Below are 25,946 nucleotides of genomic sequence, written 5' to 3' on the forward strand. Positions count from 1 at the left end.
GAGGGAACTGGGACACTGGGTATTCCCTGGGCTAGAGAAAGAGGCAACCACATGGTGGCATTAATGAATTTACTGTAGAAAGTGGAAGTATAGCCAGAGCTGACAGTCATTGTTAACCAGGTTGAAGGTAACTATTAAAAGTTGGTTCTCATTTGTTTAAGAGTTTAGCAAGCCAAATCATTTGGACTTTTGTTTTCAGTAGGTCTGGATAAATGAGTTTTACTAAGGGTTTGTTACTTCTGACCAGAAAGCTGGATGAATGTTTGTCAGATTTAAAAAAAAAAAAAAAAAAAAAAAAGAAACAGTAGCAACTTTGCTTTAGGAAGAAAGTGTTTATGCACATACAAGAGTGAGGACTGGGAGAAAAGACAGATATACAGTTAAATTGACAGAACAGCTGGGATTAGGGTTCAGGTGAGGATGGATGCAGATGGGAACTTGAGGCACCCTGAGCCTCAAGCAGGAGGTAAAGCAGGAGGCCTGGAAGCTCCCAGGAAGCTTTATCACTTCCCACCTCTTGCTCTTTTAAAGGAGGCATCGGGGCTGGACTACTTGCAGCAGATTGAGTCCTGAGATTTGAAACATGGGGGAGTGGTGAGTGCGGGGAAGGAGCTGGGTGAGGAACTGAGCAAACGTGACTGGGACCGACGGGATGCTTGAGGCAGGAGCCTCCAACCCAGCACCTGTAAGCAGGCTAGGAGCTCCTTTCTGACTCTCTTCATAAAATGCGTCAGATTGCTCCTATTATTAACAGGAAAGGGATGTGACATGGATTGACTGTGGCGAACGCAATGGGCCCAGAGGGAGACACTACAGAAGAGTCCCTGGGGAAATTCTTCACACCTTTTTCTGAAGACTGAATTAACTTGCAACAAATGAAGCCGTTATCATGTACACAAGAAGAAAAAAACAAACAACAGTGCTCATGGAGGACTGATCCTATTGCTCAGAGATGGCAGGCAAGCATTCAAAAATGAATGAAATGGGGCTGAGTAAGAAGCCCGAAGATTAAGGTTCATAACATACACGTATTTAAGGACTGAATTAAGATTTATACATTCTTTTCTGCAGCCTTTTCTAATCTTTTGAACGTGTCACTTCACGGTGCTTTTTTTTTTGTTCTTAAGTTAGTCTGCCATGTAACTAAGCCTGCACTCAACACGTGCAAGACGTGGAAGTGGTGCAGGAACAAGTGCGCAGGCAGTAACACCTAACGTGATTCTGAGCTGCTAGCGGTCAGCTGTGGCTCTAGCTGCGTGCCAGACATCCCTGTAGCACACTTCCCAGCCTGTTAGGGCTTACCAGTGAAGGCCTGGTTCTGGGCAAAGACCTAGAAACTGAAGTCTCTATTGCTAATGTGGGTCACAGCAAGTTTTGAAAACATTTTCACTCATGTCTCCTTATAAGCACGGTAATGCTCTGAAGCTTGTTTATGTTCAAATTGTTAAAGATATGTTTACAGTATTATATCAATGCCAAATACTTATTGTAATCACATTTTCTTGTTAGGCATATATAACCTCAAACATAATCCTTTGAGACATGTTTTTGTGAGTGTGTCTACATATAGGTATATAAAGTATACCACAAACAAGCTCTGTTATGGTTCAAAAGAGCCTCATCTGGGCAATGATTCTGAGCAGACAAAACTGAAAGGCCACAGCCAGAATCAAAATTGCCTCTTCCCTCCACGCACACTGAAAAATCTGAGGTACTTCATTAATAGCCTTTTTCTTCTCATTCTCTCATCTATGAAGTCCAGTGACCTATTCCATCTGCCTCAAACAAAGGACTCTTAAAAGGTGGTCTCTTAAATTTATTTTCTCAACCCTGGGGCCATATAATTACTGCTGCTCACCCACGCTTTTCGTGTTTAGATACTGGAAGGATGCATGTATTCTTTATCATTGTTACAACATTCCCATGAAAAATCAGTGGCAGCCAGCATGCTCCTGACTTGGGTTCTGCTCATGGTCAGCTGTAGTCAGCCAGCCAAACCTTCTTGAGACGGTTACAGAAGCAAGTGGTATCTTCATTAAGCTGATAGCTGACAAATGTGCTGCCTCTCAGGTTCTGATCTCTGCTCGGATCAAAACAGCAGAGACCTGGAGCAGGACCCAGATGCTGGTTTTGAAGTTGCAGCTAGTTCCCCTCAGCAACGTTCCACAGGGAGTGCATGATCACCATGTGATGACCCCCATGACAATGCTTCATTATGCCAAGAGAAACAGGTCACAAGCGTAGCTCAGGTTGAGATTCAGAAAGGCACTTGAGCGTCCCCTGCTTTGTGAGTATTGTGGCTTAAGTCAGTAGGATGCATCAACAGGCACAGGATCTGTTCGAGGACTTCTCTGCAGAGATGGCTGTCTGTGCTAGCTGTGTATTCACTTCCTTAGGTCAAGGGAGACGAAAGGAAGTGGTTGTTAACACCAGCTTGGCAGCACCGTGATTGCAACCTGCTGACAGCCCACTGTTGCTTAGATTTGCTCTGTACAGGGGGAAAATATTAGAATTGAACACCTTTTAAATGCAGGAGTCTGTTTGAGAGACTGATGCAGAAAGCCCTGTTAGAATTTCCTCTCAGCATCCCTTTTATTACATCATGTTATAACAGTATTTTTACATTCAGTGATTTGATACATACTTCCAGTACCTTGTTGGACAATGCACTTTGGACTCATTGCCTGTTAGGCATGCAAAGTCCAGTGCCCGCCCCTTGCTGAAGCTCCTGTTCTTTGGCACAGTCCCAGAGCTGACTTCAGACTAACGTGGCAAGAGCCTGGAAGTTGCGGGAGCTCTCAGGGGTCCTGTGGACGGCGTGGTCATTTCTGATATTTCTGTCTCTAACGCTGCTATTGGGGCTGTACTGAGCCTTGGCCGCGTGGCTCCGGAAGGCCCGGACAGTTCGAATAGCAAGGATGCAGACCACAAAGCTAGCGAAGTACAAACAGGCAGCAGCAACGCCAAAGAGGCCGACGGCTGCGTCGCCACCCTGGACCACGCAGTTCATGGAGGTATAGCCGCGGCGCGCGTACAGCCTCTCGCGCCTCTTGCAGGTTTCCGTGGAGTTCACCTGGCTGACAAAATGCAAGTAGAGGCCGACTGCGGCGATGTAGCCCGTGCCAGCCAGGAGGTTGAAGGCACATTCGCCAGCGAGCAGCCCCAGTTTGAGGCGGTGGATGGGCTTCACCCCCACAACAAGGAAGACGAGCGTAAGTGCTGCTGCTGTTAAGCTGAAGGCTACCCCGCCGTAGACGCACGGGGCTCTCATCTGGGTGATCTGCATGTCGAGCTCTCTCACCTCCTGGAGCTCCGTTCCCTCGAAGGGGCTGTAGGCTGAGTTCAGGTTAAAGGAGCCGAGACCCAAACCGCCGAGGGAAGTGAAGCCTGCAACAGAGGCCTGGGCAGCGCCCACGCAAATCAGAACCAGGAGGTTAACTGTGATTTCCACGAACTTCAGAATGCCTGTAAGGAGCAGAAAGATGGGAACAGATGTCAAAATCACGTCTTGAGCAAACTGGGGGTGATAAAAGTACACCAAAACCATAAACAGCACTTTTACGGAGATAGTCCTCTTGGCTACAACAACGGAAGGGTATTTCTTTAAAAGTAATAACGAAAAAAAATAGTGCGAGCTCTCACGGGTACATTTCAGAAGTTGGGCAAATTATTATTTTTTTTTTTAATTTGTCAGTGTGCTTGATAAATGGATCTCCACGGGGATGGAGGGGAAAAATCCATAAAAATTTTACTGTGCTTGTGTGACTGCCAAGGAAAGTGAACGGTGATTGTATTTTGGCCTGTAACTACTTGGCATAAACACTGAACAAGAAATATCCAGTATGAACAAAATGATGAGGTGAAAGCTGACAAAAAAACTAGAATTTTCTAATGGCTTAAAATTTGTATAGTTATTTAGGTCCTTAAAAACATGTTTACTGCTTTAACTTATGTATTTTGTGTCTAAGTTTGTTAATTTAAACGTACTGTCTAATCAGATACAACGTCCACTTTCACAAAATCTCTTCATAATATTAAGAAGCAGTTCCTGATTGATCAGAAAAAGTGGGGGATGGGGACAAAAAATACCTTACATATTGGGGTAAGGTAGTGGAAATTTGGTATCACTTTGTGCTCTCTTACGCATGCCCAGTTTCAGAAGAAAGCCTTATGATTTCTGAGCTGACTCTTCTCATGTTATACTACCGATAAAGGTAATCAAGATTTTTTTAAGCAAAAAGAAGTGGATAAACGGCTTCTTTTTGTACTAGTTGCCTGTCAGGAAAGAGCAGCGTGGCTTAGATAAATCTGATTATTCTGTGACAGCTCACTAGGGGTCAGGCTAAGATTAGAAAACATGACTGTTGCTGAAGTGTAGCATAGCTAGAGTTGCCTATTTGGGAAATGAAAACCCCCAGTGTATCACGTGTCTTGATCCTCTGGTCCTGAAATTAATTACTGAATAGCGAGTCGTCTTATCCCACTGTAGTCTGACAACCAAGAATGTAAGATGCTTCACACAGTGGTCCTATATTTGTCTTTAGAGAGGGGTGGGATCCTTGGCTTGCATGCAGATGTTCATTTTATGCTACTAACGTTGATCAGCATGGCATTCTCCTCTTGAGCAATGGCTCAATTGCTGTCAAGGCTGTATGGGCTTGAAAAGAAATCCTCTCTTGTGTTGCCAGATGCTTCTAACAGAAGAAAGTCAGCAACAGCCGCTATGAAGGATCATTGGATACTCCTGGATATTCCAGGATATTCCTGTTCTGCCCCTTCTTAGTCCCTCCACAGAGGGCTGAGACAACAAATACCCTCCTGCTGCTGCTGCTTGCTTTCACTGGAAGGCGCTTCTGACAAGGTTTGACAAGGGCCTTTGGTTACTTCAGGAGCGCTTGCTTTCCCCCTGTCACCAGACTGCTCCCCTCACTTCTGCTAACACAGCTGTTGGTAGGTGCTGAGCCCGTTCACATCACAGCCCTGTGAACCATCTGCTTAGCACACACAGGAGCAGTGACAGCAGTGGTAATACCTGGGAACAGAGTATCTGAGGCTCAGCATGTTTCAGGTTGTGGGTGTGTGCATGTGTATACATATAAAACGTACACACATTTCATATCCTAAGGAGAAATAGGTAAAGCAGGCAGAGAAGACAGTGTTATCGTTGAGGAAGAAATAAGCATGCACTTCTATGCATGTTTTCTTCATAGATGATGCCCATTTCTGTGTGAAAACCTGCCTTTTCCTTGACCCTTCTTTCACACAACCATTTCTGTGAAGCATGGCAATAATCATGCTGTTTACTAATCGTGTTCACGAGGCTTTGTCATCTAAGGAAATATTTGTGAAGCTATATGTAAAGAGAAATTTAAATCTCAGTCAATGAGACAGGATTTGGGCCTCCTTGTACCAATTTCAAACAATGAAAGCAAAAAGACTTGAAGTTTTTAATGGGTACAGAGTCACTGCTTTAACTAGGACTGTTCAAAATATTTTTAAAGAGTAATAGTAGTACAGGACATTCAGTGGAACTGGATCGGACTTTTTTGTTGTCTACCCACTTGATCTGTACTATATGCCTCCCAAATTCAGGGATTTGGCTTAGGTCCTCATGGTCCTTGAGCAGCGTCAGTTGCAGAAGGTGACTGTAAGGGCTGACAACTGATTTCACAGATGCTCTATCGGGAAGCAGTTCTGAAGAGTTTACAGGGAGGAAAGACCACCTGATGAAGGGAAAGCTAAGTTTTAAGTACGTATGGAAAATTGAAAGATGGGAATTCATGAACAGCCAGACGTCTCCTACCTCTGTCCTCAGAACTTCTCTGACCAGTGAAGCACTCTGACCTGTTAAGTATCAACTTTTCCTACACATCACCTTGCTGAGCTTTGGAAAAGGCAATTTTCTGTTGCACCTGCTGCTCCACGTCTGTAACAGCATGAAAACAACTGACCCCAATCCTCAATGGCTTTGTTCGAAAATTTCCTATGTATTCACACAAAGCCTTGACTTTACTGAGCTGACTGCTGGTACTACTGTAGGACTGGCATGATGTGATGAGAGGAGAAATATAATCAGCGTGGGCTACTGTATTTTTAACTGCAGTAGTTGTAGATGCTTTAATGGCATGCTTGGAAAATTTCTTTTGACATGGCATTCAGGTTGGACAGGTTTTATATGTACCTGTAGTGTTTTCACACACGCCTGCTGTAGAACTGATTGGAGTGACTAAGCAATGGAGAGAGGTTCATTAGCAGTTACTCCATCGGTTATTTGCAATATCTGGATCAACTTTAAAACAAACAAACAAAAAAAAAAAACAGAATCTCTGGTATTATAGAAAATCATAAAATGATGAACACTATGTAGATCAAAGCTGTGAGGGTAAGGTCTCTGATGACAGCCAGCAGGGTTTGTGAAAACAGTAGACAAGATATTCCTAAGGCCTTGTACAATCTTTGGGATTTTGAAGGAAGTGTTAAGCCCTACACTATGTTCAAATCTTGACCCAGGCACCCTAAAAACTTCATACAACCTTCACCTGTTATCTGTTACAGTTAAAAGCTGATAGTATAGTATATATAGTATATAGTATAGTATATGATGGTATAGTAGATTGGGATCTACTATACTAGTATAAACAGGATAGACAGACTTGAGAAATAAGGAGTAAAAGGACGGTGAAATTTTGAGTATTAAGTCTGTCAAGGTATGCCAATTAACGCATCGTAGCAGTGATCTATGTAAAGTGTTATACTACAGGCAAAAAGGACCAAGTTCACATCCACACTTGACCTGAGTCTCCATTGTCATTCTTACTTTCACAGGCTGGTTAGCTAAGTCATCTTAGTTATAGCTGCAGAAACCACGTTGCCAAAAATTTTTCCAAAGTGGCAGCTGTTGATCTCTGCAAGTACTCCCTAATCCCATGCAATGACAAATGTGTTGCAAGACTTGAGCATAAAATGACAGGAGGCCTGAAAATCACAGACTCATAGATTCATAGAATCTCAGAATGCCACTGGCTTGTATTTTTTCCCCCTCTTCCTTTCTCAAGGTCAAAATCTTGGGATCAACTTAAAATGTTACTGATTTATATCAGAATTAGCAAAGGAGATAGCTGGCTTTGCGAATGAGCTCTCTCCATCCTGAGCAAGTAATGAGACTGAGTTCTTGGTTCCTCGATTTCCATTTCCCTTCCCATACTTTTCTGCACTGCTTTTCAGTACTAAAGGTAGGAAGAACTGATGCAATCCAGAAGGCCATGGATGCTGCCAGGAGCTTTCCAGAGAATTGCTTCACTCATTCTATAAAATCCAAATCTGCAATGGGTGATACCTTCAATTTATTGCACTTGTAAACTTTGTCTGCTGTGTAAGCTACCTGCTGTAACAAACATGGTGTCTTCCACAAAATACAATCTTTCAATTTATATCATGTATCTATTATTCACCGTTTTTCTCTCCCTTCTATGAGAACTGCATGCTTTGCCATTGCCATGGCATCAATGCACTGATCAGTAGCTTTGTTTTATATAAAATGGTGGGCTCAAACATGCAGCAAAGCAAGCAGGCAGACTGGAAGGGTGCAGAGCCATAGGCAGCTGACCTTACTCTAACAGGTCCTACCCTTGGTTGGGCAGTCATCATGTTCTTCCCTGGCCCAATAACTCTGGCCTAGTATTAAGCCCTTCCAAGAGCTGTTTTAATAAATTAAAAGAGCAGGAAACGATTCAACTCTTCTCTTGTGTGCTGCTGTTTTTTCCTGCAACTTTAGCAACTTGAAGTGACTCATGGAGTATCTGATGAGCAATTGTGCTTGGCGCGAGTTTAGCAGGGGAAATAACACAGCCAGGACCAGAGAAGGATCAGAAACTCTCCTTTTCAGGTGAGGCGAGCTGTTAAATCTGCATGCGTTGTCTCACAAAACGACACTGCGTGTGACTGTGTGGTACCCAGTAAACCCAAGGTGTGTTCAAGTCTCGCACGTTGGAAGCTGTCAAGTCTTTTTCACCCAGGCACTGTGGCAGGATGACCCCAACGTGCAGGCATCACGATCAGCATGGGTATGTACATGCGTCCACAAAGTAACACAGTCAATTCGTGTTTGTTCCTATGTTTCCACAGCTGACAAAAGCCCATCTGTAGGACAGTCAGATCTGGCTGTTCCTCTGGAACTCCCCCTGACCCTGTGAGGGCCTGACTAACAGACGAGGCCTTCAGAGCGTCTCCCTCCACTGCGCCTTGGCACAGCAGTCACTTTTTTCCTTCTGTTGACTGCATGTGTGCTCTTCCTCCTGACTCTTTTGGTACCATTCCTTCCTGTTGATTTAACAACTCTAAGATACTTTATGTTCGTCTTTCTCTACATGGCTTCTGGCTCGCTCTCTCCCTCTGCTCCCCTCGCAGGCCGTGTGCCATTGGGATCGGAGGTCCCAGAGGTGTCTGTCTGTCCCTCTGAGAAAACCTCGACCCTAGTGCCACGGTGCATGTGACACGGCAGGCAGCACAAGGAAAAACCGCACACGAACCCGCACAGGTAAGCGGTGCCTGTGTCACATCCCATTAGGGGTCGCTCAAGGAGAAGGGAAGACAGGAGTTAACGGCTACAATACATGCAGTAAAAATAATTCTCCCAGCCTTTCTCAGTAAAAGTTGTCTTGTTTTCCAGTTTGGGTAGCTTTCTGCTTCTCAGAGGTAATGTTTTTTTATTTTTTTCCCCCCTCCAAAGGAGCAGACAAGTATTTTGACCATATATAGCAACTTACAAAAGCTGGAGACAGTCCTGAAAAGGATTTCATATGCTGAACTTCTCTCGACAGTGCAGGTTTTGCATTCCACAAAGAGTAAGGACACAGCTCAATGTGCAGCTTTGGTCACCTCTGGGCTAAACTGAGTCGGTGGCAGGAGAAATACAATGGGTGGGAAGGGGAGAAAATGTCAAAGGAAAAGGAATTTTGTTCCCCAAAAACGCGACAGAAGAGAGGAGGAAACAAAACAATGGAGGAGGAGACCTAAAGAAGGGAAATGAAAAGGAGAAAACAGTCGCAACAGATTAAAAATGTTAAATCTGGATGCAAAGTATTAAAGTATCTTGCTAATGGTGTTATTTCCCTCATGTAGACCAGCATGAAGCATGATCTTACTCTTACTGAAATTAGTAACGAGAAGTAGACCAACTTCATTAATGCAAGTTCAGGGCAATACACAGCTTTGCCAGAAACAAGCAAACCTTTCCCAAGCCCCCACACCACCACTCTTTGTGTAGGTCTCCATGTTCTTTAGTCAGTGGTGGGATTTAACTTTCACTGAGTTATGCTAAAATCTCCCTAATAGAGTAACATTCAGAGGATTAAAAAAAAAAAAACAAACTCAGAACACGATAGTTACAAACAGGGAAAATTAAATTATTCGTGTGCTCTAGAAAGAAGCACTACTACTGTCTTTTAATGAGTTGTCCCTCTTTACTAAAGAAGATCACTCTGCTAGGAAATCTCAAAGGATGATCAGCCTTGGTTTTAATGATTCACACAAGCCTTATATTCATAATTATTGCTCAAATCAAATGTACTGCCCTGTTTTTCATGTGTATCATCTTCCCTTGAAAAACTATTGTCCCACCTGCTCTACCCAATTTTCACAGAAAAGCGTAGACTTGATTTGCAGAACTACTTCAACAGCCTCTGTCTCCAGAGAGTTTCCCACCACTGTATGACACTGATTTACTTGCAACTGAGGCACAGTTTCAGTGTTTTTTCCCTGTCTGGGAACAACAGCTTTTGTCGCAGCAGTTCCTCAAAGCATCACTTGTAAGCATGATTTTAATTTCTCTCCTGTTAACCCAGCATGAGTCACCTTCAACAGTTTTGGAAAAGGTGGGAAGCAGAAGGTCTTGCATTGAACTGCAGAACTTAGTAATACTGATTTAAATACAATAGCTGTAAAAAGCCTTCGATGTATTTGTGTCCCTGGTAGGTCTCCGCATAATCACCTCATGTTCTGCATTTCAGGAAATGGCATTTTTTCTTCCTAACGTACCCGTCGTTTGGTCAGGTAGTAAACAAATATCTTGGTATCAAAACTAACTTGCAGGGGTTTTATGCTTTTTTTTTTTTTTTTTTTTTTAAGTCCAGAAAACAATGAAATGCTCGTTTCTTATGCCAACTTTCTGTAGCCACTCCTTTCATTTAAACTGAAACTGAGCCGCCTTTAGAAGGTATAAAGATTGCGGTGTTATCGCTCTTTAAGTAACCATAGCCTGGCTGAAGGTAGGGCAGGTTGGAGGAGCCTGTGAACCGGAGCTTCTCATTCACTTGACAACTTGTGGGTTGTCGTACCTGGTGAGCAGCATTCCTGGCTGGGTGTATTTTTCTCCTTTAAGTGAGCTATGATCCCTTGCTAAAGAAATACAGCTACGTTCAATATAGTCACTCTGCTGTATGAATCAGCTTGGAGAGCCACTTTTTGAAGACAACAGTTTTTCTTGGTTGCTAGAATTTGGGTCAGATGAAAGGCAGACAAACCCAGTGGCCTTGCAAGAAAGATGGTACCACTCTTATTTTACACTGGTAGAGCGCAGACTTAACTAAGATTTCCCAGTAGGGAACCATGGACCAGAGTCTAACATATGCTTAACAGCTAACATCAACTTTGCCTGCTTTCCTTCCCTGCTACCTCAGGTCAATCTTCTCAGCTGTAGTTCTTCCCTCTCTAAAAACAATAATGTACCTGTTAGCACAATCCCAAAAGGTGGGTGAAAACAACTGATATAAAAACGTGGGCAGAGGGAAGTCGCATATCATGACAGGGCAACAGTTTGTTAAAGGTAGGATAGGTTATCTGCAACGATTGTAGCTCCCCTTCACGGATTTATAGAGTTAATTGCTCGTGGCTATTTGCATTTTGTGGCAAAACCAAGCTTACCTCCAAATGAAATACTCTTCAGAACAGGAAGGTTACCTGCAGCTCTGCTGTGCGCTGTATCTTGTTAATGTGCAATATTAATTAAGCATTTCCAATCATCTGGACTATCTTCATTTGCTTAGCTCTATCCAATTCACACTATTAATGCCCTCTGTCTTTACAATTCCAGGATCAAAAAACTTGATGGCAAATTTCAGCTGTTATTCACACTGTATTTAAATATACTTTGTAAGAGATAGAAGGGGCATGCTACCTAATTACAAGTGAGACTACAGGGGAACTTAGTACTCTGTTCTTGTAACAGAAACATGTTGAAATTAACCGAGTGTCTACTAGCATGATCCTTCTGCTTAGGGTGACTTTTCACCTTGTTATTTTTTCCACTCTATGAGTATTTGCCAGCATGTGCAGCTACAGGAAAAACTTAGACTGTGCTTTGCGAAAACAAAAGCTTTTAGATGTTTACATTTGAATTAATGCTGGCTTGTTAATGCTTGAGTATAACTTGGAGAAAGTCATTGTTATTCCCTAATTCTATTTCCTCCTCCAAATAAATTTAGTTTGATATTTCCTCCTGGCTATGTTTGAAGTCATAGACTTTTTTTGTTGTTACAAATCATAATACTGTCTTCTTCTGAGAGGAAATTGGTCTGAAGGCTATAACAATTGTGAATGTTAGAATCTAAGCTAAAGACATCAATGTTTGGAAGTGCCTACAATATGCTTAAGAAATCTGATAGTGTTCATGGCGCCTCTTTAAGCTGTAATCATGGCAGAAAAGAACAGGGACTCAATTATATCTGTTCCATCACAAACTTTTTTCTATCCTTTTTAAGTGCTGTCTCCCTTAAATGCCACATGGGTTGAAGTACTAAAAAAAAAAAAAAGTTAGCACTCAAGTTATGACTAGCATGGTACAATTCTATTCAAGGCAAAAATGCAGGCATTTCCTGAGCCAGATACTGACCAAAGATGATGGTAGAAACTTTGTTTACCTTCACCATTTAAGCAAAACTAAAGAAAACATTATCCTGCAATTGCATTGCTCCACCTCTTTCACACCAATATACATAATGAAGTTATAACAAAAAGTTTTTGAGGTCAAGTGACCAAATATCTGTGACCAATTTAAGATCAGCAATTCGCTCTCGGTTTTGGCTCAGATTTTGCTCTCTGTAAGGTGAAGGAACAACCACGGCAGCCAGCCTTGAACAACTTCTCTTGTTCCTTCTAAGCAAAGCAAATATGATTGCTAACTTAATTTTCATAGAACTATAGAAATCTTATCCGTACTAACCGAGAAAGCAAGTTCAATGTGATTGTCTAAAATAACTTCAGCTCTAAGTATCCCCAGGCCAAAAACTCTGTAATTTTCAACATGTGTTGTCGTAGCTGCAGAAAATGGTTATTCCAAGCATTAGTTCCTTAGCTGATGATAGGTTCGTCTTTATCAGAAGTTTATTTCCAATTCTTGTATAATTATAAAGAATACCTAGATAGCTTGACACCATTCTATAAGCTGGTGTGTACTACAGAAACAGAAGGTGGCAAACTTCTGTGTGTCTATTGTCTTCTGAACCTACACTCTGCAGATCCAAAAGTGTGACTTACCCTATGAAAAAAAGCACACAGTAACTAGACATAAAGCTAGCATAGCAAAGAAAAGTCAAAAGTTCTGTAGAGGCGCAGGTGTTTGAAAGAATCAGCAGATATATGAAGAGAGGCAATCCAAGTAGTAGTACATCTTATTTTTCAAAAAAGTTTATGATGAAGCTTCTGGCTAACAGCTCTTAAAGGACACAAGCTCCTGGGAGATAAAAGGGAAGATCCTCTCACGGATTAGTAGTTGTTAAAAGAAAATAAAGAGGAAATGACTGGCTTTCAAGCAGATGGAGTTAAGGGAGAAATCTTTGTTCTGTGCTGCCTGTCACTAGCTATGCCTGTATTAGCAGTGCAATGGGAGTGGATCCACAGAATGAAACAGTTGGAGACCCTAAAAAGTATTAAACACAACTGAAGTGAAAACAGTTATTCAGTTCACAAAATGGTACCTATTCCAGAGAACAACTCACTCTCTACTGGTCCAAATCCCTACATTTCTCCTAAATTTGCACTCTAGTATATTGCTTGAGAGGATGTGTAAGTAGATGACTTCCTTATACAATCCAGTACTGCTACCCACGTGGTATCGACCTGAACACCTTTGAAGAGGTCTTGCTCACAGAATTTTTTAACAGATCTTTTCCTTCTGTTTTCAGGATGAAAGGATTAAAAAAGGAGCAGAATGGTATGAAGTTTCTTAGATAGTATCAAATGTTCCTAATGGTGCAAGAGTTTAGTATCAGTTGGCAGTTGTTTCTCCCATTATATTCATGTTGGGTTTATTTTCATAATGCAGTTAAAGGAAAAAAAAAAAGCGGGGGGGAGGGATTAGGGACAGAAGGAGAGAATAATAAAAGATAGGAGAACAATGTATTTTTTTGTGCTGCTGCTTGCAGCTGAGGTGTTAGAAGGATCCCTGCAAAAGTAACAGTCTGTTTAGGAAACTTGACTTTAGCTTTTTGGGATATTGCGGGTGAAGAGCATGGATAAAGAGGGCAGCACTTAGGTGAAGCAAATACTTCACAGAGCTCTGGTTGTTTAGAATTCCTCTCTGGTATGACAAACTCATCAACACGCGCTGAAAACTTAAGTATAGTTGCTGGGCAAAAAGAAAAAATAGATTTAGTGAAAGAAGAGTGATGCGTGCTCAGAGACTTCACATTTCCTTAGAAAAGACTGTGCTAGATCACGTGATTTCTCAGCCTCACTTGATACTACTAATCTATTTTGGAATTAAGGCGATCGGGAAGGGGGATTTCATCAGAGTGCTGATAAAAAACACTGGCAAAAGAAAGATATTTAAGAAGCATTTCGAGGAACTTTCAATGCTGTAAGAAGCTGTACCTCACATGTACTGACTCTATTCAACAGTTCATGTAGTTTTTCATTTATAATGTTTGCTATCTGACTGAAGGAAATACAGAATTCTGCAAAACAGTTCTAGGAAATTCCGCTAAATCTTGGTACTTTCAAAAATTAAATGGGGTGGTAAAATTCTCATGATCTTATCAACCTCAAATTTCTTTTCATTTATTAAAATAAAACCATTAACAAAGTGGTTTATTTTCTATATGATCTCTTTTCCCTCTTCCACTGCAAGCTCAGGCACTATATTTTTGGGGAAATACTGAGCAATACCTAGGGGAGGGTGGGAGTGAAATCATCGTCGTCAACTGATGCATGCAGATCTAGGATATTTTGAAAATGTTAATGACGTTTAATGCGCTGAAATAATGAGAAGCAAATGGGGGGAAAAAGCACAAGTCACATTAAGCTACCCATAAGTCTAAACAATCAGTGAAACTGGAAACTAAAAATAACGTGGCACTTCATTTTTCTAAACCTGTGAAAAAATAACACATGGAGTCTTCTAAGGTTTTTAAGACGAGTTAAAACAATCCAGCACTGTTGCAGGAAGAACTGCCTTATAAGAACAATCTTATCAGGAATAAAATAATTACGGGTCTGTGTCAGTAAATACGCTCTGCTAACTGTTGGAGTTAAAATTCCTTGAAAAAACCCAAAGTGCACACAAATAAACAATTACAACATATTTTTAAGAGAAAATAGCTCAGCTCACTCTTAAAATTGTTCACACAGAGAGAAATATCAAGAGCAAATCAAGTGTGTTATTTAACTTCCCTTCATGGAGCAAAGAAATAATGTTGTGTTATGTGTTTTCATTTCCTTGCAACAACTAAACTCTTCATTTGTCTCTTTAGTGGAGAACACTGCAAGGCTTTTTATATACTCTGCCAAAGACCTTGCACCTAACTGCATGTTTTAACTTAGACTGCAGTGGGCCTTTTTTAAAAACAGTGAGAATGCTCTCTGTCCTGAAGAGAGAAAATTTTAAAGGAGCAATAGGCATTTTAGCTACTTCTTTTTTTTCAGTTTACGGGAATGAGTTTAACTTAAGAGTTAAGGCTGATTTCCTCCCACATTCATGATTGCTTCTCTGTTTGTTGTAGCCACTTTCTAGGTATGAAAAAAAAATTGTATTTCTCAAGAGCTGTTTTCTATGGACACGAATCCAACAATAGTTTTGTGTCATGCTACGTTACTTTATAAAGATGCATCAGCGATGACTGGATTATATCCAGAGTTGATAAAAAGTCTGAGAAGAATGTGTCAGAATCCTGAGGCTTTGATGTTGCATTAGTCATATTTAAATTGCCTATGGATGCAAGTATTTATTTCATTCCTAAATCCCAAAGCTTAACTCTTGCTGCACAAACTGGCAATTATGCACGTGACCCACACTGGTGCTCTGGATGCAAGCTCTGTATATGCATCTTCAGGTATCTAAATATCTCTGTAAATCTTGCTTTTCAATACCTAAAACTAGTTACTAACCTGCAGTTATGTCATTCATTCATTTTAACTTAGAATTTTAGATATTCCCCTCAGATTTACATTGTTGTGCTTCTGAACACAGAAATCAAAACCAAGACCAGCCCTAGGAAGGAGAGAGGAGTAGATGGCAGGTAGTAAGAACCTCACGTACCTCTTGTTGTGCATACCTTTGAACACTTCATTGAGAAGGTTTCCTTGGGAGGATAATACTGAGGCGGCGGGCCAAAATATTCCCGTGATGCTCCTGAAGTTTTAGAGTATGAGTCTGAGCAAACAGTGGAAGCCCTTGAGTGCTGGCCACCTCGGATATCTCTTGCTGACCTACAATGGAGTAAACAGGTAATGTATAGTAATTAAATCATGCTTTCTTGTGAATGTGAAAACATTAAAAGCTGGAAGAAGCTCCTTTTAGTGGAACCAGCTGACTCGTTTCATAAGTCTCTGATCTTTTTTGCTTGTGTGTTTTGGAAGCAAATATTGCATAAAAACTTGCATAAAAACTTGCATAAATCCATGCAAAACTTGCATAAATCCATGTTCACAAGCATATTTGCACTTGATCATTCATTGTTATTTTGGAAAGCTGTGTACTCACAGGCTGCGCTTGGTTCGGTTACTCGCAAAAGGCAGCAAGAAGAGTGTGAGGGGAGAGTTCTTGTCTCCTTAAAATTGAAGTAACAGATTTTTTTCCATGAAAAACAAACATTTTTAGCTAGTCCTGAGAATAAAACTTACAATTATTTTCAAATTAAAAAAGCAGTTGAAGATGTTAAAACTGGGGAAAAACATTAGCCTGTATGTCTTTCTCTCTTTCCTGAACTCTCTAATGACAGGTGAAGAAGAATCTAAAATCAGCCAAAATAAATGAATTTCATGGATCTCTGCTTTGAATCTTCCATTTGTGTACTTCAAATTGGAATTGTCTGGTTTGCTGCAATGACGTACAGCTCCACAAATCAAGACTGATGATGTTTAAGGTTGGTGGGATTTAGATCATTCTGTGTGAACAGTGCAATTTGCTCTTTTAAAACTGAGTTAACACTCGGGTTAAAAGAAACAGTGGCTGTAAATCACTTTGTAAATGCTTGCTCTAATCTAAATGTTCTCCCTCATTTGAAGGAGAATTGGAACTTGCCTTTTTCAAGGTACAGCTGGATGTTGTTGTTATTAAAGGGTATTTTAAGTCTCATTCCACATAATTGTTTTATGTCTTCCTATTCAATTACTATCTTGAATTTCTTACCCACATATCAGTATTTACAACTGTAGTTTTGTTTCCTAGTATCACAGCACTTGGGTTTATCTTCATCCAATTCCAGATTCAACTTACAAAAATATTATCACATTCATCCACATTAAATCATGTTCTTTGTAATCTTACATTTTAATTAAGACCTTCAGTAACAAGACCAATGCTAACATCTCCGTGTGTAGTTGCCAACAGCTCTATTTGGCTGAAACAATCCTGATTTTTCTGACCTTTGTCCTGTGTCTTGTGCAACCACCAAAGCATCCTGCGCAGCTGTGTCACATAAATTAAATAAGCTGTGTGATTTATAAAACTTCCAGTTAACTTGAAAGCAATCCCTTTGGTACTTCTGATGCAGCTGCTTCTCTCTATTGTATCTTGCTACATGCCAAAAAAACAAAACAAAAAATAAAAATAAAAAAAACAACTCCCCTAATGTTCAGTAACTGAGTACAATTGGAAAAAAAAATTCTTCTAGATGTTTTTTTTTTCCTCATAATGGGCCTCTTCTGGCTACCTTTGCTCCTGTTGCTCTCCAGGACTTTCCAGTTCAGTGTAATGCAACTCTTTCTTCTCGGCAATGAGAGGAAGCATGCTATAGGAGTTTCAGACAGAAATGTACTGTGAAAGAGAAATACTGTCGCTAGAAAGTCTTTGCTCGTATGGGAGTGCATTACACACCCAAATTACAACTCCTACAAAACTCTTCCCACCTCTTTAGTTATGGTATCTGGAGGTCTTTTGGTCAATGAACCTAAGATTTCACCAAAGTACTGTAATTTCCTTTCAAAATCAGTTGTTCTTGAGAGGTACACAGGAGAAATGCTGTTAGGTTACACCAAACTCCATCAAAACGATGAATGAAAGTTTTTTGATTAGTTGCAGTGAAGACTGGTGCCTGGAGTCTTGGCTTGACTCTAAGAATGATCTCCGTGGCTGTTACAGATCTCTATCTGCAGCTTCCCCTTCTCTAATCCATGCTGTATACGGTGAAGGTCTGTTGGCCTTTCTGGTCCTTCCACCAATTTTCAGTCTGCCTCCAGTAATTTATTTGTAATGGCAAAAACAAGAAGTCCAGAGAAGTTGCTTCAGTGATGCTGTATGTGACACCCCCAACACATTTTTACAGTGGGGTTAATTAATATATTCCCAGCAAATGCTGCTCTCCTTCTAACATGTTCAAGATAATTTAACTATATTCCCTCCTGATCTTTGCTTTTACTAAGGACAATCATACAGCCTCTGAGGATGACTCTTAGGCTGATTTTTGTTCCCATTTCTCTCAAAATTTTCATAGCACGTTAGCTGGTTTTCATAATACAACAGGATTATCATCCAATTTTTTTATATATTTAACTGAAAATACTCTTTCTAGACCACACAGTGCATTTCACTACTGCTTTTATTCTCATCCTGTTTTTTTTGTTAATGTGTATTGTTGGGGAGGACTTCAGCATTAGAGCTTTTCAAGAATCTTTATTACATTTATCTCCTCCCCCCTCCTTGCCTTTTTTCTTAAATTGCCTTACCTTACAAATAGGCCCCCAGAGGCTAAGCAGATGTGAGGAACACCTTACTGCCCTGGCTGATTTGCCACTGGTGTTTGCAGCTGCAGATCTCTCTCCAACAAAGCAACCACTGGCATGCCCTCAAAGAAAAACAGTCTAAGCTCAGTTCTAATATGCTGTAGGCTAGCCAGGCTGAAAGGAAGAGTATAATATCCTGAGAGTTTATTTGCCACTCCAACCCTTCTATTAGTTTGTTTATTGTACTGATAGTTGGCTGACCCACTATTAAGTGCCACGAACCGCCTGAGGCACTTAAATAAGTACCCATTTATTGACTGCAACTACTTAAATCAATCTTGTTTTGGATTAGAACTTGTTCATAGCTGAGCTAGACCAACCTAAGAATTCGGTTAAGTGCCTGTGCTGGTCTCAGTCAAGTGATATTCTGGCTTAAACAATGTGTATTTAGCAAGCCTTGACTTGCTCTTGCCTGCTGACCAACTTCTTGTACAAAGCCTTGTACAAAACCAACCTGTACAAAGACCCATGGCCACACTTCAACTGCTTGTGACCCAGCTTTATCCAGATAACCCTACGAAAGCCACAGCTCTGCCTGTGTCACACAGCCTCTCTTTCTGCCTCCTCTTAGCCTACTGTTACCCTGGAGCTCAATAAAAAATTAAAAATTGCTTAAAATTTCAGTATAAAATAGTTTCCTGATTCTTAAAAGCAGCATGCTCATGCTTCATGATTTCAAGGCTGAGAAAATGCTTTGTTTACTACCCTAATATGAACGTATTTAAAAGCAAAAAAGAGGGCAGGCATTGCAGACCTGCTGTGATATGTTCCTTTAAGGTGGTAAAACCTACCTTCCATTGTATGGGTATTGCTTTCTTGTTCTTCTGTCTTCCTCATATCTATCAGATCCATGATCCTCATGGTGCCTGCGCTGCTTATCTTGGTATCGTCTCCCATCATGAGGCATCTTGTCTTACATGTATTTTTTCTTTCTGAAATAACTTCCTGCACCAGAAAAATAAAACTGTTTCATTTTATAGCTCTACTCAAAGTTATTCATTGACCAGCGCTTACAGAACACATCCATGTCATGCTGATTCGAGACTTGGTAGAGACTTCCTTAAGAAGTAAAGGAAGTAAAATCCTTTAAACTACACGTAAATTAAGTTCAGTAAAGAAGGATGTTTTTCTCTACATTTCCCTATCAATCAAGTAGCCATATTTTTTCAATATTCAACAGTTTTTGCCCTGAGGTGATTAGGTTTGCTCTTACCCTCTTGTCTCTGCTGCAAGGACAAGGCACGGTGTCCGCAAAGAACATGGATCTCGACTTTGTTACTGTGTTTTTTGTTTGTTTGTTTTTAAAGCCAATACAGCATTAAACACAGCAAATACCCATGTGAGCACGCTACCACCACCCAACCTGACAACCTTTATTCTGGAATTTTCAAAGAGGAAGGCACACCTCGGCGTCAACAGACGTGTTATTGAACATCGCCTCTCCTTTGGAAAAGCATGCTACAGGCAAAGCTGAAACTAACTTTGCACAAAGATATATCCTTTGTAATTTTCTACTAGCTATTTACGGGGGTGTTGCTTCCTGAAAGTGCCTTTGCGCTTTCGCTGTAAGAGATCTCAGCACACAGCGTTAGCGCCTAAGCGACCATTTGCCATCACCGCAGCCCTTCAGCGTTGCTCTAAAAGTGCCCCGGTCGATTTGGTTTTGACTGATCGACCTCAGGCCTCGCTTAACGACTCCCCTTCCGTCTCCTTAGGGTGCCATTAAAAACAGCAGCCGCCTTATTTATTTATTTTCACGGCGCACAAACAAAGAGCCGCTGTCTCCCCGGTGGAAGCTACGCTCCCCCGTTCGGGGCAGAGGGCACTCCGAATGGCGGCCGCCACCCGCTCCTACCCCGGGGCAGCGGGGATCCTCCCCCGAGGGCGGCCCGGCCCCCAGCCCGGCCACCTCTCCCCGCTGCCCCCGGCCCCTGCCGCCCCTCACCTGAGGGCAGCGCCGAGCTCCGGCTCCCGGCCAGGGCCGTCCTCCGGCGGCGGGGAGGCGGAGGCGGCCGGCGGCGGCCCGGCCCCTGGCGCAGGTGCTGCCCTGCGCCCTGCCCGCCCTGCTCGGCGGGGCCTGGGCAGGTGGCTGCGGCCGGCAGAGCCCCACAGGCATGGGGGAGCGAAATGTTGCGTCCCGAGGCATGTGACAGCCCTGGCTCTGTTTAATTTAATAAAAGAAGTCCTCGTTCTCCTTATAAGTGGGGCCCTGAGAGGGTATGCAAGCAGACAAGTAATAAAGTAAAAATCCCAGCCCCCTGTCAGCTGCCCTTTTTTGGGCTGTTTTTAAAGACAATTCCATCTACATGCAGGGCTTGGGGTTGGGAGACCTGCAGTAAGAGGCATGGAGGCAAAATAAAATGGAGGAAATTTGTCCCCAGGTGTGGATGGGTAGGAACAGGCTGTTCTAAAGTAAGTACGATAGATGGCAGCTTGAAAAGGGAGGTAGCCACTTAACTCTCCTGAGGTGTAAAGGCAGGATTTAGGTAACTGAACACTTGAACACGTACAGTCTGTTTTCCTGGTGCCCTGCTGAAAGGCCTTACTTTGATGAACAACTTGTGGATCTTCTGGGGTTTTGTCTCCTCACTGCCAGCCTGTGATGTTTCCCTCACAGGAACAGTACACTGCTCCCTTCAGGATGCTTCTTGACCATAGGCTGTAAAGAAAAAACACATCACCTTTTCAGAAGCTGTTGGGGATATATCTACTTTGTGCTGAGAACCTGGGCAGACCCATGAACTGGCACTGTTGTGAACTAGTCCCTCATTGTGCAGTCCCATGTGGAAAAGCTGTAAGTGCCACAACAGCGGGATGGTGGTGGTAACGTGGCACAGTGCCTGGCTAATCTGGAGCTTTGGAAAGCTTCCTGAGACTTGTGCCACCCTGCAAAGGCAGAACCTGCCCTGTAAAAGCAGAGCTGGGACCAGAATACCCCTTGATTTCCAAGGGTTTATACAGCAACACACTTGGGGTGCCAGGTCTTCTTGAATTTAGGCTTAAGATGTGCAGCTGTTACAATGCAGTCCTATTATAGGGCTAAATGTGACATCCCCTTCAAGTAATCTGTGGGTATCACAGGAACTGCTGCCTCTGAAATGAGGAGATATCTATGGGAACTGAATACTTAGACATGCGTTTTGGAAATTGCTGGAGCACAGTAAGACTGATTTCCTGCTCCAGTTGAGCTGTGTTAACAGCTTATTCTGCTATTTACCATTCCCACCTCTCCTAGACCTCTTTTACTGTTCCTGGTTTTAGCCGTACAGCTTGTCTTCTCTTTGTCTTGCACCAACTCTAGTGCTCACTTGATCACATAGTAAGCCAATTCAGCTTGCTTTCCAGCCAAAACCAATTTACTTTCTGCTGTTTTAGTGAGTTGAATTGGCTTTGTGCTTCAATCAAATGTGTGCTGGAACAAGGACTTGGCAAAAGCATGTCTCAGAGGGAAGAAACTGGGGGAGGGTTGTGGGGAGAGGGCTACCTCTCTTGGCAGCAGTGAGTGGTTAATGTAACTGAAGCCTTAACGTGGAAGTGCAGTTTAAGACGCTACTATCTACCTATGGGTTAGTTGATACACTTTCTCAGTTTGGGGCTGTCATTCTGGTAGCAAAGACAGTATAACAGCAGGAGTGTTTTATTGCTCCTTAATATAAGTTTCTAATTAAAGATAGCACAGGCTAGTTTGCCAGGTTTTATGCTAGAGAAGGTTAGGGTGCCTTTATGAATTCTCAATTCTCTTCCATCTACTTGATAAACCTTTGGGAAATCTGTTCTTCATTTACCTCCGGCAGAGGACGTCTATTCTTGATGTGAGGCACAAGGAATAACGACTCCCTTTAGGTAGGCACGTTTCATACAAACAGTGGATGCTTCTTAGGGGGCCTGCTGAACATCCTCCTTTGGTGGCAGAAAAGAAGCTAGATGGAGGGAAGAAAGATTGCAGGGAGACTTGACTAAAAGCAGACTGACTTTTTTTTTTCTTTTTCTTTTTGGTGGGGGATGGGGGTTGATACATGAAAGTATCCTGGCAGCCACTCTCTACAGTTTAAGTAGTAGTTTTGTTAAAGCATTTCTTTTTCTGGGCTGGAAGGGGTTAGTCTGTTGCCATTTGTGTCTGATTGAAGACTGCATGCCGCTCAATGGATATGATTGTAGAATGGATAAAATTCAGTGAAGCTGACAGACTAGATAAGAACTTAAAAAGTGGCTAAAGTCATCTACACTGTGTGATGAAAGTGATTGCCCCTGAGAACTCGTAAAGCAAACATAAGGTATTGAGGTAGTGTTTGGTTGAGCTGCTTATACATAAAAACCGATGAAACAACCCATGTTAAATGCTTCTGGTTAGGGAAAAATAAGAAGAGCTAATAGTACGAATATGTCTTTAAGGTGAAAAAAAAGTAGAAAGAGCTCATGGAAGGATCAGATAGGAAGGATCAGATATGGTACTGACTGAATTTGGATGAGAACAATCAAGGAAAAAAAATGTCTTGTTGCTTAACTTGTTTCAGAAAAAATGCCCCCCTTGTTGTATGTAAGGAAACAGTTTTGTATCAAAGATACACCTGATTGTGCCATCAGTTTCTCCTTTTAATAGAAATAACTTTTGTGACTGAATTTTGGCTAGCTGCTGAGCTCCAGAGGGAGTAATTTACAGAAAATGAAGTGTGAAACATTTTGATTTTTTCCTGGTAATTTACTTGAATAGGTCACATCTGTGTCTTGGATCAATGCTGTCCTGGATACTTGCTCTAGGATAATAATAATAAAAAAATACTCTAAAAACCAATCTAGGTGTAGGGTACAAGGTGCTGCAACTAGACCTCCAGGGACAGATTTCTCCAGCCAGAGAGGCAGGGCACCACTGGAGTCTGTTCAATTTGACGGGAACACTAAGCTCCTGAGATCAGCAGGACTAAAATTAGCTTTGGATGTTTTTTTTTTTCTACCCTCTTGGTGTTTTTACATGAAATCTGCTGTTTATTGTTATAAAGAAGAAAAAAAAAAAAAGAATTTGGGTTGAAGGCTTCCTTTTCTTTCTTTCTTTCTTTCTCACTTTTTTTCCTTAAAGGGATTTTGAAGTCCATGGTCTTTTGGATGGGAGGTAAATTGAGTTTTGGAACAAAGCGGTTATGTGTTTGTCAATTTTTCCGGTTCTAGTGGGAAAAAGAAACAGCATCACACCAAACACTGCTTCAGCAAAAGAAACGTAAACAATATGCATGGTTTCATATTAATATTGCATTCTTAGTGTGTGTTGTGCTGTTACATGCTTATTTTTTAAGCAATGGAAACTATCATTAGGCTTCTTTTATTGCTGTGTTGGGTGACTTATTGGTTTGGTAGTTGTTTCATTTCATAGGCTGAGTCCTTCCCAGAGTCTGCTGAGCAATTACCTAGCACTGATATAAAGATCTTATAGTACAATTGTCAGAGAAGTGGGATTTTGTCACACTGAATCTAGAGGCTGGCTGGGGACTAAACTGCTTCTGGGACACATCCAAAACAGCCTGAAGGCAGCGAGGATGTTTCTGTTCAAGCCTTGAATCCCCGAAGACTGTTATCTGCAGGCCCCTTCATATTTATATCAGCTTGAAGTGCAGAGCTGCAACACCAGCCTCTGTAAGGCTCTGCATCACCACAGCTGTCATTGTCACGCTGACCTTCCTCAAGTTCTGCTGTTCCTGGCCACCCAAGCTGTATCTGAAACCTTATCATTCATTTTTTTTCTCCCTGTTCTTAAGCTGCGTTGTAGGAGGCTGAAGCCATTCTTCCCTTTCGGAAATGCTGAGCAAAACCAAAATGGCTTTTGAAATCTGAGAAACTGTTAGCATTGAAATTTCTCCCTCCTTTCTTAACAGTCCTTTGTCAAGAATTACATCTGTGTTGTGCTGAATTTAGGAGAACTCATGTCTGAGTAGATCTCGGAGACTATCTGTAGTCCCATACTCGCTTCTCTTTAATAATTTACATCTTCAATGTAAAGGTATTTCAGGACTGAAATTTGCTTTCCAAAGACATTTAGGACTTGAGCAGATCTCTTTAGCCTGCCTTGCCATGGCAGTCACACTGGGGACCCTTGGTGAAGTGCCTTTGTCTTTACCTGTCCAGAGGTTTGCAGTCCCAGGCCTGTGATTAAAGGTGCCAGCTTGTAAAACACACAAAACTGCGGTAAGAAGAACTATCTGGGAGCTCACTTCACTGTCTCCTGGCATGAACACATTACATTCCAGGCTTTTACGTGAAATCGTTTGTATTAGTAAAATATTTATGAAGTTTTATTAACATGGTAGGAGCTCATGCCTCTTTTACAAGAGGTAGAAATTACAAGCAGTCTGCCTTCTCTCTCATTTAATCTCCTCTCCCATCTAGTGTTTTTCTTTTCTCATCTGGACGGAGATAAAATCCAACAACACTGGATATTTGTTTTGCGGTCAAAACTATCTGGAGTCAACAGTCCTGGCAGGCATTGGAAAGACTTCTTGTGCATAGAAAATTTATGAACACGCAGAGATGCTGGGTTCAGTAATCTGGCCTTAAAAGGTATCCAAACGTTTTGTTCGTGGTCAAAACACATAATGCTGTGGAACTGAGCTATTTACATCTGGACTGTCTGGGGCTGTAACACTGACATATGTGTGCATTGAAAGGGGAAGAGAGGCATTAAATTTAGGTGTCCGGTTCACGCAAACAATTTGTCACGGTTTATTTTGACCTGCTGAAAAAGAAATGCAACAGTGGCATCCTGTGGCCTGAACGGTTCATGACAGGTGTGCCCGTCACTGAGCTCTTCCTTCACGGCCTGGGGAACGGCACAAATTATTTCTAGAAAGTTTACAAAAAAAGTGCATAGTATTTCACGCGCGTGTGCTGTACGTTTTCAACCTGAAGTTAAAATCTAAGAGCCACCGATATTTTTCGTCGGGGACTTTCCACTGACTGAGTGATCCAGCCACCAATTTATTTTACATTCTGCTGCTGGTTTTGCTACCGAACGCTTGGTGTTTGGGACAGAGAAGATGACTTCAGCTGCTCACTTAGGAGACAGGACTTTGTGACACAGTCTTTGTTCTGCTGAACGTTTCCTCAGAAAAGAGGAATAGGCTGAGAGTGTCCTGTCTTCCAATAACCCATTGTTCAGTGCAGTATACTTGGTCTAAAAATGAGCATTTCAGAAAAGTCCTGTGAAAAGCAGACTAGTAAGAGTTCTTTTTCCTTGCATCTACATCATATCCAAGTGCTCGCTCCAACCTCCTGTGCGTGTGCATATGTGTGTCTCTTGAGTTTTTCAAAGTCCTAGCCTTTACTTGTTTAACTTAGCCGACTGCAATTTGCTTGCCTCCTCACCAGCAGATATTGGCAGCTGTGACCAACAGGCTTTCTGAAAGCCTGCAGGCATGCCAGAAGGCACACTAATGGGGAACATGCAGGCTCACCTGCTCTCCTGTGGGGAGATGTCAGGGAAGCTGCTGAAAGCCTCATTTTTTCCCTCTTCTTCTCTGATTTCTCTTCTCAAAAAGAGGAGGTATTAAGATCTTGTAAAGCCTCTTCCTTTCTACTTCTTACCTTCATATTGAGAGGTGTAAATACTACTGAATGCTCAGCATCAGGAAAAAAATGGGGGAAAATTTGACCTTACCGGTAAATGAAACAGTTTTCATCATTTTAATTTTGCTTTTTCCTGTGCCCAGAATGCTCCAGCTCTGCACGTTTTGTGCACAAGAAGTGAA

General features: G+C 41.8%; 1 protein-coding gene across 1 annotated transcript; it reads right to left on the minus strand.

The window, feature by feature from the left end:
- Positions 1-2,758: 2,758 nt before the first annotated feature.
- On the minus strand, positions 2,759-24,163 carry LOC118251001 (MARVEL domain-containing protein 3-like). Its single transcript, XM_050708766.1, is given in 6 exon segments — positions 2,759-3,465; positions 15,530-15,699; positions 19,005-19,127; positions 19,129-19,158; positions 20,159-20,374; positions 24,096-24,163. Coding segments are annotated over 6 exon segments (1,314 nt in total).
- Positions 24,164-25,946: the final 1,783 nt, after the last annotated feature.

Source organism: Cygnus atratus, chromosome 2 (assembly GCF_013377495.2).
Source record: "Cygnus atratus isolate AKBS03 ecotype Queensland, Australia chromosome 2, CAtr_DNAZoo_HiC_assembly, whole genome shotgun sequence".
Lineage (NCBI taxonomy): Eukaryota > Metazoa > Chordata > Aves > Anseriformes > Anatidae > Cygnus > Cygnus atratus.